Source organism: Falco peregrinus, chromosome Z (assembly GCF_023634155.1).
Source record: "Falco peregrinus isolate bFalPer1 chromosome Z, bFalPer1.pri, whole genome shotgun sequence".
NCBI lineage: Eukaryota > Metazoa > Chordata > Aves > Falconiformes > Falconidae > Falco > Falco peregrinus.
Genome location: NC_073739.1, coordinates 83,643,649 through 83,656,267, shown reverse-complemented (window position 1 = coordinate 83,656,267; position 12,619 = coordinate 83,643,649). Strand labels below are relative to the sequence as shown.

The 12,619-nt window shown below is 43.4% G+C and overlaps 1 protein-coding gene across 1 annotated transcript in view; it reads right to left on the bottom strand.

Annotated features, from left to right (window-relative positions):
* Positions 1–12,619, bottom strand: part of DCC (DCC netrin 1 receptor) — a 558,365-nt gene that overhangs the window by 338,501 nt on the left and 207,245 nt on the right. Inside the window, exon 2 of the mRNA XM_055791107.1 lies at positions 9,209–9,529. Within this exon, the coding sequence (XP_055647082.1) occupies positions 9,209–9,529 (321 nt within the window). The remainder of the gene's footprint in view (positions 1–9,208; positions 9,530–12,619) is intronic.

Sequence of the window (12,619 nt, the reverse complement as noted above, 5' to 3'; positions counted from 1 at the left end):
ATAGTTTTACCTACTGATTTTCAAACTTCTGTTTTTACAAGCAAAATAGTTACTGGCTCACCGGTGTCCATTTAAAAAATTACAAAGACCCCATTTATCCTAGCTCTTTAGGTATCCTAAGCCCCAGGCATTCAGCCATTGCATTTGAAAACATGGGATTGCAAAGAGGCAGGCGATCCTCCCACAGGGCTGCTGCCACCAGAATACCACCGGTCACCATCAGACCCACAAGAGAGGCCAACAAGGATAGAGGCCCAACCACATCATGTGATCAGGAGATGCCAGCCACAACGAAGAGCAGCACTGCACTACAGCCTCTGCCTTGGAGAAGGCCACCTACAGTAATTAAAGACTTCCTCTCGTCCAAAAATAACTTTTGCAATGAAAGCAGGAGATAAGACGCAGATGAAGGGTGGGCAGGAGGAGAAGGTGAAGCAATGAGACAATACATGCAACAGAAGGAGCGGTGGCTTGGCACTCAGACACCTGGCTGCAAAGGAGGGGGTGAAGGGAGGATTGCGGTGTATGGCTCCCTACAACCCCCTGAGAGGGGCTGGAGCCAGGGGGGTCGGGCTCTTCTCCCAGGGAACAGGCGACAGGACGAGAGGGAACGGCCTCACCTTGTGCCGGGGGAGGGTTGGGTTGGGAATGAGGGAAAATCCCGTCACGGAAAGGGTGGCCAAGGCTGGCACAGGCTGCCCGGGGGGCTGGCGGCACCCGCCCTGGGGGGATTTATAACACCTGTAGCTGTGGCGCTCGGGGCCAGGGCTTAGCGGTGGCCTTGGCAGTGATGGGTTAACAGCTGGACTCTATATTAAACATCTTTTCCAAGCTAAACAGTCCTATGATTCTATATGGGCAGGCAAAATATGCACAGTTACAGTTTAAGCTTGTGGAGGGGACAGCACTAATTGTCCCACCACCTCCTTGGGGGCACCTCCAAGCAGAGCTCCAGTTCCCGGCTACATGGCATCCCAGCAGCACAGCTGGTAGGCAACAACTGCCCAAGCCAGCAGGAGAAGACAGCACTGAGCAACTGGACACACAAAGCAGGATGAAACATGGTGTCCTGGTACAGGGAAAGACATTTAGGCCAGGAAGACATTTAGGCAATGGAGAACGCTGATGCTTGCTGAATACCCTTTGCTCTGCTCTAAGTAGAAAATAAGCTTTTGAAAGAGTAAGTTTGTCTCAAAGCATCTCTTATTACCCAGCACTGGGTTTCTCCTCAGTCCTCACAGGAGAGGAGAGGGGAACGCGGAGCGGAGCCTTGATGGTTATGAATCCAGAGGCACCTTTGCCAGAGTGACACAATGGGATCCAGCACCTGGATATGCCTCTGCCCACTGCTCAGGGGTCCTGCAGGACTTGTAGCATTCAGCAGATGAACAGAGAGCTTTTTATTTGTGTGGATAAATACAGAGTTCGTTAGTCCTCCTCCTGACAGAAAGTGGACCCGAGAGTAACGTGCCCAGATACACATCAGATGCTGCTCCCCAGCTGCTCCCCACGGCAATTTTACGGTCAACAACAAAAGTAAAATTAAAAGGTGATGAAAGTGTTTCTGCTTATTATCATGTTGGTGGTTCAGGCACTTGAATGTAAGGGGGAATATCAGCACAGATGTGTACCTTCAAATGGGGCCTACTTCTTCGCTCGCTCGTTCACAACTGGGGGAACGTCACAGTGGAGCTATTCCCAGATCACAGGGGCAGCGGGAGCAGGGAGGGGAGCAGGTTAATGGAAAGGTTGATTTTTCTGGGGTGGGGATAACCCACAAAACAAAAAAACATACCCCCCCAAACAAGAAAACCCCAGGAAAATGAGGAGTAGGGAGGATGTCACGAGTGGGAATAGAGCGACGCATGAAAGCCAGAACTGGGTTACCTGAATGGGGCCATCACAGACCTGCTCCTCCTCACCCTCACCTCCAACGCAGCCCCAAGCAGCTGGATTCTTAGCACACTGGAAGGCACTTTACTTCTAATCATTTTGTAATAGCTAAATAAAATACCGATTTAATTAAACTTTCGTAATTTTCTTACCTTTAAATATTTCAAGTTGCATGGTTAAAGTGAAGGTTATGCAAAATATCCAATTAGTTGTACTCTATCTACACCATACCTAAATAATAACCAATATAATGCTCAGCCTTCTCTGCTTCTTGCCATTTAAGCCCCCTTTCCATCTGATTCTTCACCCAACAGGCTTTGATGACTGGCTCCAAATATTCCAAAGTTTCTTCATTCCTCTTACCTGTTACAGACTGCATAATTTGATATTTTCAGTGATGGGGCAGAAGCTGCCTGCCACATTTCTTTTGGCACTAAAGTCAGTAGATATGCATCACAAAACACAGATAATTCTCTTCAAAACCTTTCGGTACTTCATGGGAACCGTGATTACAAAGAACCACAAGGAGCCAGTTACTTTTTCCTGAATTTTTACTCGATTAGATAGCCAAGATAATTGTTCTGCTATTCAATGGTCAATTAAGTATCAAAGTAATACAGGCAGGAGCATCTTGCCTTCTTCCATAGAAGTTACTCCCAAGGGAGGGAAACCATCACCTACAGCTCCTGCCCTACTACGAGAGATCCCATCACAGCTTACCTGGGGAAAGCGGAGTGACCTGCTCCAGCTTGGTATACGAGGCACCTTGGAGCCACCTGAGCTCCACAGGATCGAAGCTAGGACAAACATATGGAGGAATTAAGGATGCAACTCAAAGCCTCTTGCCCAAGAGTGGCCATACAGAACAGAAACCTCTCCCATAGCCTTTCGCCTAAAACAGGCAAAGCAATAACTGTTAACGAAGTTGAAAATTACCATTTAAAGGGAAAAAAAAATAATCAGTGATCACATCAAAGGGACAACTACCTTACTAAATACGCTGGGCTTTGTGGTTAGGGTTTTTTTCGTTGCTTAGCTCCCTGCACTCCCATTTTTACACCAGGGAAAGTAGGTGCATCTAATGCACAAATCAGTCAGAAAACCTGCGACCAAGTGAGTGTGGCATGTAAAGAGTCTAACATTTACCTGATTTCCTGATATTTCCTTTGACTTTTCACATCTCTCTTTAAATACAAACATGCTAATGAGCCTTAATAGCATGACAGAGTATACATTTGTTGGAGTGGCGCATGTGGGTCTTACAAACACAAATGAACATTCAGCAGTGATTGTACGGAGCGAGCACTCAGGAATCATCCATTCCATTAATCAAAAAAGCTATATAGGTCATCAAGTGATGTAAAAAGCAGTCCCACAGGCATATATTATTACTATTGGGGGGGGGGGGGGAGGGGAAAGAAGAAATCTAAATCAGCTAGTCTTCAAACACCAGACTTAACCAATTCCTGACAGGCTCCTAAGTGGTGTTCTGTGCCCCAGAACACACCGTGCATGCTCTATGTAGTCATATAAAATGCAAATATAAAAAGGCATAGTAGAGAAAAAAACCTGTTGGCAGAGTTCATAAACATCCATCTGTTTTGCTGAATTACCTGTCAAGGGGTAATACTTTTAAACGAAATATTCCAGCTAGAACGTCTGTTCTACAGTTATTAAAGACTTGCCTTTTTTTTATTTTGCCATTTATCAGGGAAAAAAAAAATCAATTTTTAGAGAGCCAAAATGAGTTTGGGAGGGAAATGGAGTTTGTTGTAGTTTTGTTCACTACTTCTATTATGGTTTATGAATTCACATTAAATAGCCTAAAATCTTCTGTGATTAGGTATCAAAAAGGGTAGGAATAAAAAGATTCAGTATTGGCTCATTTTAGTTGTTATAGATGAAGTTATACCTCCCAAGTGATTAATGCCTGAAAGTATTTTTTCTGCCTTAGTTAAAAAAAGTACCCCCACGACAGATGCAGGGGATGAGAAATAGGCACCACTTTAGACCACATGTTGTTTACTCTATCCCATACATTATTTCCTAAACTTTGTTATAGCAAGTTCCCCGTGTTATCCCATCATTTGTTAGAAGCAATACCCCGTTGCGTCACTCATTCATTTTCATCCTTAGGTCATTAAAATCCAAAAAAGCTGGTAGGCAATCGTATCTAATATTATATTTCCTCATTTATTAGCCATTCTGTGTGCACTCAAATAGATCTTTTGGAATTATCAATGAATTTAGACTACCCTAAAAATAATTCTGTGTTACAGCTTCCTTGCCTTCCCAAGGGGGGGTGGGATTAAAAGTTCTTCCAATCTGCCAGGCTCTAACCTTGGGTTCAACAGCTGTCCTACCAACTAGGTGTCTGCTAAGGTCTGCGGTAAAGCCCAAGGTGCAACCACCAGAAATACTACAGAAAAAAAGGATGTAATTTTTCACTTCAGTTACCTTGTCCCTTTGGAGTCTCCTGGTGCTCTGTCTGTACAAGTACACAGCAAAGTTTTGATTCTTACCCACATAGTTACAACACATTCCTTGCATTTACTTTTTTTTTTTCTAATACCAGTGAAGCCACCTGATAAAACATGGTGGCACGAGCAGCAGTCGCACACTCAAAGCTGAACAACACATTGATGGCGTCAAACACCACTTCAAATTATTTTTAAATTATTTAAAGGTCTTGAAGCTTGGCTGAGGGGTTTAGGAGTGTCCAGGCTGACCTTCAGCTGAAGGAGAAATAGGACAAATGTGTTTTCTTTATTCTGTGGTACTTGCTCAACACACACAGCTCAGTCCCACTATAAAGCTGGCTGGAGTAACAGTTGGAAAATTCCTGCTTTTTCTTCCCAGGACATTAACCACTGTGAAAGTTTCTTCCATGAGAGAGAAGCCTAGAGAGACTGCACAGCAGGTGACACCTTGTGACACCTCCCGTAACACCAAGTTGAAACTTTCTAACAAAATTAAGTCTTTCAGGAGCTCAAAGGGCAACACAGGCCAGCTGCGCTTCCCACTGACCTCATCAGAGCATAAATATTTTCAAATTTTGACAAAGCATGTTTAAACAATTTTTCTAGTTGGTTATTTGTTGTGGGGGTTTTTTTCCCCCTCCAAAATAACCTCTGATTTCAGATGGGATTGAATCAGTGGCAATATACCCATGCAAGGAACGGAGTGCTAAAAGTATATACAGGTTAAGGTCAATTTGTTGGAGAAAAAAAAAAAAAGTGCGCTTAAGCACCCAAGTGCTACACTTCTGACTCAATAATTTATTGACATGCAGCCCACATTGACAACTGAGAGAGTCTTCAGATGGACTACATGGCTAGAGACTATAGAGAAAATATATATCCATCTGCTACTGGTGATGACCAAAGGCAGGACATTGGTCTCAATGTATCTACAGCTGTGCCACAGTTTATCCATTCTTCGGTTTGGGTTTGTGGTTTGGTGGTGTTTGGTTCTAGGGGTTTTGGGGAGCTGGTGGTGGTTTGGCTTTTTTTGTTGGTTGGGTGGGGTTTTCTTTTTTACAAGAAAACAGTTACTATAAATAGTTTTCAACATAAATCCTTTTCTAGTTCTAAGTCACCGCTACATCACACAAAAAATTCCTCTCCCATCACATCAGAGAGCTGGTGTGCACCAAGAGGCTGGATGCTCCAATGTGGGAATTCCCCTATAAAGGAACCATGGATTCCACTTTTGATCATCCTCTGAAACACGAGCGTTTCAGATAAATTTCAGATAAACAGTCAAGCCAGAGCCTTTGAAGGGCTGATCCTGCAACAGTCCATAAACAGAGACAAAGGACAGGTTAGCGAAGTTTCTCTCCAAAACCCTCCTGATTACTAGAAATACCAATAATCAGTAGCCTGTTAACATGGGAGGTTTACTAAGATGCTGGAGAGGGAAGCAGCTCTTAGATTCTCTCCAGTGCCCCCATTTCCATTTCAGCTTGGAACACTTTTACAACTGGAGCACGTTGGGGCCGTAAGGATCCTTGAGATGTTCTTACAAACAGTCTATCTTCTCACACACGGCAGGCTTGATGCATAAAATCCTTGACTGATTAAAAACAGTTTTCATTTGCTACATTTTCTTTATCAAAAGCACTTTAAGTCATGAAAACGTTAAGGGGACGGCCTTTAAAAGGACAATATACTTTCAGTGCCCCTCCAGCAGCCTGTTCCGCATGGAGTTGCCCGTTACCTTTTAGCGGTGACTGCTTTATTGACTGTTAATGCTTTAAAAAGCACAGTGAAATCACGTTCCGAGTCTTTATGGCGAGAGGGAAAGATATATGCCCCTTATGCATTCCAGTGGCGTGGTAATCTTAACCTCCGAAGACATAAATGTTGATGTGTTCTATGGCGCCAAAGAGCACAGTGACTATTTAAAATGCTGTGAACAGACCGACAGATGAGACGCGACGCTACCCAAGATTAGACTGTAATTCAGGGGAAGAATCTCCTTTTAAAACCTGCCTGAAAAATCAAAGCTCACGATCGTTCCTTTGCAGTTTTGTGCAGAAAAGGGAGACTGAGTGAGGTGAGGATACCTACTGTTGACATCAACAGAGTCTTCCACCCATCAGGAAAGCACAATCACACGTCCCACCATCCCACCACCCACTCCTCTGGATGAGAGCATCAGGTTCTCCCGCCAAAGCCTGTCTGGCAACGATACCTTCTACATCACCCAACAGATCCAAAAGATTCTGTTTTCACGTGTCAGAACGTTCAACATAGCTCTACCCTATCCCAATCCTTGTCTCCGTATGAGCAGGCTTTTCTGAACATAGGAAGTTTATTTGCTTTGCCAAGCAATGATTAACACAACATACTGGAGTGTGAGACCTTCATTTCTCCTCTTGCCCTCTCTCCCTTTGCTCTGCTGTGTTTCCATCTGCCAGTGCCTTAAGTCAATGATGTTCTGCCAACATTGCACAGCGACTCCCTCACAAAAAACACCACACACAAACCCACACAAAAATTCTGCTCGCTCAGGAATACATGTCCTTCAGAAAGCAAAGCAGCACTTCCGCTTGAAGCTGTTGCCAATTTTAAATGCCATACACATTAAATGCCACCTTATAGTATGAACCATTTTCACACAACCAGAAGAAAAAAAATTAAAAATCATAATCAAGGTCAGAAGACCCCTACAGAGATGGTCTAAGGGCAGCTACAGCAGGTTGCATTGCCTTGTGTCCAACTGGATCTTGAGTCTCCAAGTTGGAGACTCCACAGTATGCCTGGGCAGCCCATTTCACCATGTGATCACACCTTGAAGGAAAAATAGTTAGGTTTAAACAAACATCTAGTATTTCAGTTTGTGTACGTTGCCTCTCATCCTTTTCACTGTCTTGCCAATTCAGAAATCATTAGCAGTTCTTCCAGTTTCAGCCAAATAGTTGTTGAGCAGAGTAAGCCCCCCCCACCCCAAACTTCACCCCCGTCACTGCAGGGATCAGGACCTGCCATGCAAAGCACAGTTCTTCTGATGAAAAGCTCAAAATTACACAGCACAACAGGAAACTCACATATGCGCATTCACTTAAAAAGAATAATTAGAGTGATTTTATTACTGGTTGCCAACAACCATGATCAAGTCCAAGTAACAACTTGAACTGGCAAAAAGCCCACCCTGGCAAAGCCTGGCTCCATCCGAGGGTGAGACCTGACAACAGAATGGCCCATTTCTCCATATCTGTGGGGCTCCCCATCCCCTGGGCAGGGACCATAGCACAGGAGTACACTCACAGCTGAGGATGTGAGGTTAAAAGACCAGATATTCACACAGAAAAGTGGTGGGAAGGAGGCAGATTAGGAAAGAGCTGAGACTCTTACTAGCTGATTTGATCAGGTACCATGAAAAAAATATGCACCTTTTCTAACTGGTAGGAAAGGGTTTAGAAGAAGGAAAGTGATCTTCAGTTTAAAGGACCTTAAGACTGGAAAAGGCACGGAGTTCATGAGGGATACTGGAGAGACCAGCTGAGAAGAGAGCTGCCTGGGCTCCCTCCCACAGGAACCGGTAAGAGTTTAAGAAGATCCAGGATGGCCAAAAGTTGTAGAGCTCCTGCACCAAACTGGATTGAACCTATTTTATTTTCCTTGCCCATGTTGTTCAAAACATGGCAGGGCAGCAAGACTAGCTAGAGCATAGACTGGATGCCCAGAGAAAATCAGCCAGGTAAGACTGAGAGCTTCAACACAGCCTATCTTCCAGCATTCCCTTAACGTAAACACACACTGCTCCTTCGCATAACCCATGTGCCTGAACAGCTCTGAGCTCACCTGTGCTCTGAAGGCACCAATTGTTCTTTTGTGTTGGGGAAAGGATGGACATTTTACTCTCTTTTCTCAAGGTTACAAAGGCAGTGCCTGGGGATGCGGCGCAATCCTCGGCAGGACAAGGCAACCAGGGCGCTCTTGAACAGGTTTAACTCAGTGATCTGCAATACACAGTAGCTCCCATCCATCCAACAAGCAGAAACAAAAAGCATCCCCTTAGAACGGGCAACATTCTTCAATAATGGCCATAAAGAAAATTATGCTGAACTCTCGCACATTCTAGTTAGCCTCAGTTACCACATGATTTGGTGTTCCTTGGAAGGTTTTATTTCAAGGATTCCCAACCATTTTTCTCCCCAATAATGAGATGACCGAGGACTCGCTACATCCTTCTACAGGCTGATGAAAAGGCAAAAGACCCCTTGAAAACGTCAGACAAGCATCTTTCACAGCAGATATCTATATTAAGTCAATGAGAAGCCCCAAGTGTTCTCAGATGCCTGGTAACAAACTTCTGTTCCCGCTGCCATATACTTATACAAGTGCTTTAAAGGAAATACAAAGAAGCTGCCAATTCCAGCAAGCTGCATAATGAGTTCTTGTCTATGAAAGAGTCCCTAAACCATAAAATTTGTACATTCAGTGCCCTACAGAAGTTTGGTGCTTTTTTTTTTTTTTTATCTTCAATTCAAGAAAAGCAGTTAATTTCTAACTTCAGAACTTTCATCTATTTTGGAGACAATAAATATGCAGCAGATAGAGCAATGAAGAGGTGATTAGACATATTTAAACAAGAATAATACCTTGTCAGAAATAAATTACTGTCGCAGAATTGTCATATCTAGCGTTACTTCTTTTGAAGAGAGGAAAAAAAAAAGAAAATCCATAGCACTTGAAGTGCTTTTTATATACTGGGGGGTTTTTTGTCCTTTTTTTTTTAAAAAAAAAAAAAGCAACTTCTCACAAAGAGTATTCTTAGCAATCCAAACAGTAGGACTGTTTCTCCCTACCTGCTACCATGACCTTAGCTGTCCGACTGATGATAGCTCCAATGCCTTCTAGAGATGCTTCACACTGGTAGACACCTTCATCTGGCTTGTGGTGCCTGGAGTGGACTATGTTTTGTATCAAGAGTGATCCGTTGGCCAGCTGCTGCCTCCTTTCGTCAACCGCCAGGTTTAAGAAGACCGCATCTTTCTTCCATTTAATAACTGGGGCTCCTCGGTCTGATTCTGCGACACAATTCAACAGCACGTTGCTTCCACGCATGGTGACAGCATCAGAAGGCTCGGTCAAGAACCTCAACGATGTGAAAGTCTTGATCTGTGAACCTGAAACAGCAAAACCATAAGATACGAGGCATCATGGACTTGCCCATCCCACCCCACACAGGGGGGCACCTCCCAGTGCATCCTCTGGTTCCCAGACAGGCTGCTCCCCAAATTCCCAACTCCATCCCAGTACCACTGTTCCATGCTCCAGCATGGGGGGAACAGAGTTTTGGAACAGCTGCATATGAATGCAAAAATGGCTTTTTTCCCTCCCCCTCTTCATCAAATGAATCCTTTTGCTTTATAAAGCAAGTGAAAACAAAAACTTACATGATAAGGAGCCTGATAAAGATCCACAAACCCTTTTATTTCTTAACTATTTCAATAAATAAATGTTTCATTTCAAAAAATATGATTTCTACTTTGTACCTCAAACCAAAGCTTCCTATGAATATATGTATAACAATGCATAAATAGCTACTCAGTATTTCCTTTATAGAAATTAATTTTATTGTCAAGTACCTCATTCCACTCAGACACTAACCAAAGGGGCCAGGTACCAGATTCCACTTCAAAGCATATAAACAAGAGTTGTGGCTTCAAATAAATGAGTAAGATCTAGCAAAAGGAGAACACAAGAGTTGAAGCTTCCAAGTTGTACAGTTTCAAGCACAGTAACAATAGCACCACAAGAACTCAGAATAAAATCTATTGTCTAATGACACCGAGAAGAACAGTCTAATCTCGATTTGTTTTTCCATCTGTCTTAATGCTCCGATTCCAGCTACTGGAAAAAACACATCAAAACTACGACCCAAAGCTGCACATCGGCACATGGCACTTTTGCTCCAGAACACGGGTAACATTACAGAAATATATTTACAATGGAGTTACCTTAAGAGTTATCTTAAGCCCGTGTTACCTTCCCTGCTCCCAAAGGCAACTGCGTTCTGTTGGTAAATCACAGCGCTTCTGCTTGGACATTTATTTACGCCACCAAGACTTGTAACACAGTTTAACACAGCTGTTTATGACAGCATGTTAATGATTTTATGCGGCTATTATCACAAGTAAATAATCCACTGCTGCAGGAGAAATGGGGTTATGACAGCTTCCAGTGCAGCAAATGCAGAAGTTACAGAAGTTAAACAAAGATTAACTTTCTTTTCATGCAATTACCCTTGCAGTTCACTTGCAATTTCAGCTATTCACATCCTCTGCAAAAGGCGTATTTAACTTAAATTGCTTGACTACAAGGAACCTAACAGCTTGAATAACCTGGAAAGCTTTCTGAATGTGAGGAAAATTCAAATCTTCTTGGAAATATTATTCCGGAAGATAGAGGTAATGGTGACACCTTAGAAACTGAACAAAAACGACCATGTCTTTTCAGAAGATGTTGCTTGGAAGGGTAAGAATCCAACAGCCATGTTTTTGTAGAAGGTCAGTGCTGAAGGGAAAAAAAGGTAGAAAAGTACTTGAAAACCCATTACCACCTATTTGCATGAGCCCAACTACAACATTACACCTGAAGTCAGGGCAGCCTGGAGAGCTCTCCCAATACCACATCATGGCATTGCACCCTTGACTTCACCAGAATCTTCTCCTCCATTTCTACCTCAAGCAGCAAACACTAAACCTGACTCCTCTAGACCAGTGTATAAGGAATACACTACATCTTATACATAAACCTATTTCAGCACCTAAAAAAAAAAAAAGTAATTGATTTCACAATATAAGCCAGGATAAACAGCTGCAGCCTTCATTGAATTAAGGGAGAGAAATCTCAGACTTGATTAGATCCCATCACACCTCCCACCCACCTTCTAGGTGCTTAAAACTAAGGACTGTCACCTGAAAAAAAAAAAAAAACAAACCCACACACCAGAAGATCCACATATGAAATTAAGAAGAGTTTTAAACTTGCCACAAGAAACCCAGCTTTGCTAGCACAGCTCATAAAGGTTCTTTGACCACACTGTAACAGCCAAACTGCCAAGACTATTCCAACACTATGCTTAAAAAAAAAAAGCTTACTTAATGTTTCTTATTATTGGGGGCTTCTTCCCATGGAAATGTGAATTTCTGAGCGAAGATTTCTGTATTAATTTTATCTTCACCAATGACAGCACATGCTTAGGTGTGGACATCCATACACATACCTCGAAACAGAACTGAGCCTAGGGAAGAATTGCAAAAAAACACCAAAAATTGCAACCTCTCCCCCTACTTTTCCTGATGGTAGGTGTACTTTGAGGCTTAAGGCAAACCTAAAAAGCATTTCCTTGGATCGCTTCTCTCCTATATAGTACTAGTCTTGCTTAAAAACACCAAGATTTCAGTTGGTGCCCAAGCCCCAGCCACGCACTGCCCCTGCCACTGCCACCCCAGGGGCAGGCAGCCAAGGAAGTGGGGCAAAGCACCCCACACCCACGCTGCTCCTCCACACCCTTTGGGTCCCTGCTGCCAAAACTCCCCGCACCCCAAGAAGGTGATCAAAACAACCCTCCAGCTTCAGGATGCCTTTCCTCCCAGGGCACTCACTGCAGCGTGTTTTCTCTTCCCATGTTTTGCAGACTGGGGAGCGCCACTTCCAAAACTGCCTCTCCAGCTACTATTGCATGGCTTTTTCAAAGCTGGAAAGGTAAAGATGATCAAAATGTTCTTTAATATCCCTCCAAGCCCTGAGGCAGCTCCTTTGCCATTGCACATTAGGGTGTCTCCTCTCTCAAACAGCTGCAACATCAAGCTACTTGGCCATCTTCATACGTGCTCAGAAACGGACCAGTTTTAAAAGAGATGCTAAATCTACAATTTAAGCCCCACTGCAATAGCTCAACCGAAAGAGAAGGCAAGGAGAAAAAAAAAAAAAGAAAGGAAAAAAAAAAGGCAGCACCCAGGCAGGAGAAATAAACATTAAGAGCTCTACTAAAGCTGTAGAATGTGCTTGTGTTTTTCACTCCCAGGTTTTCTCCCAGAGGGAGCGGGTCTCTCCCTGTCTGTTTGTTTGTTTTTGCCAATGCCCTGAAGTTTTCCATCAGCACCTACTTACAACCCCTCAGAATTCCAAGTCATTAAACAACTAAGAAAAGGCCATGGACTTCAGTAGTCACAGAGATGTGGAAAACGCCCTTGTCCACATCTACACCC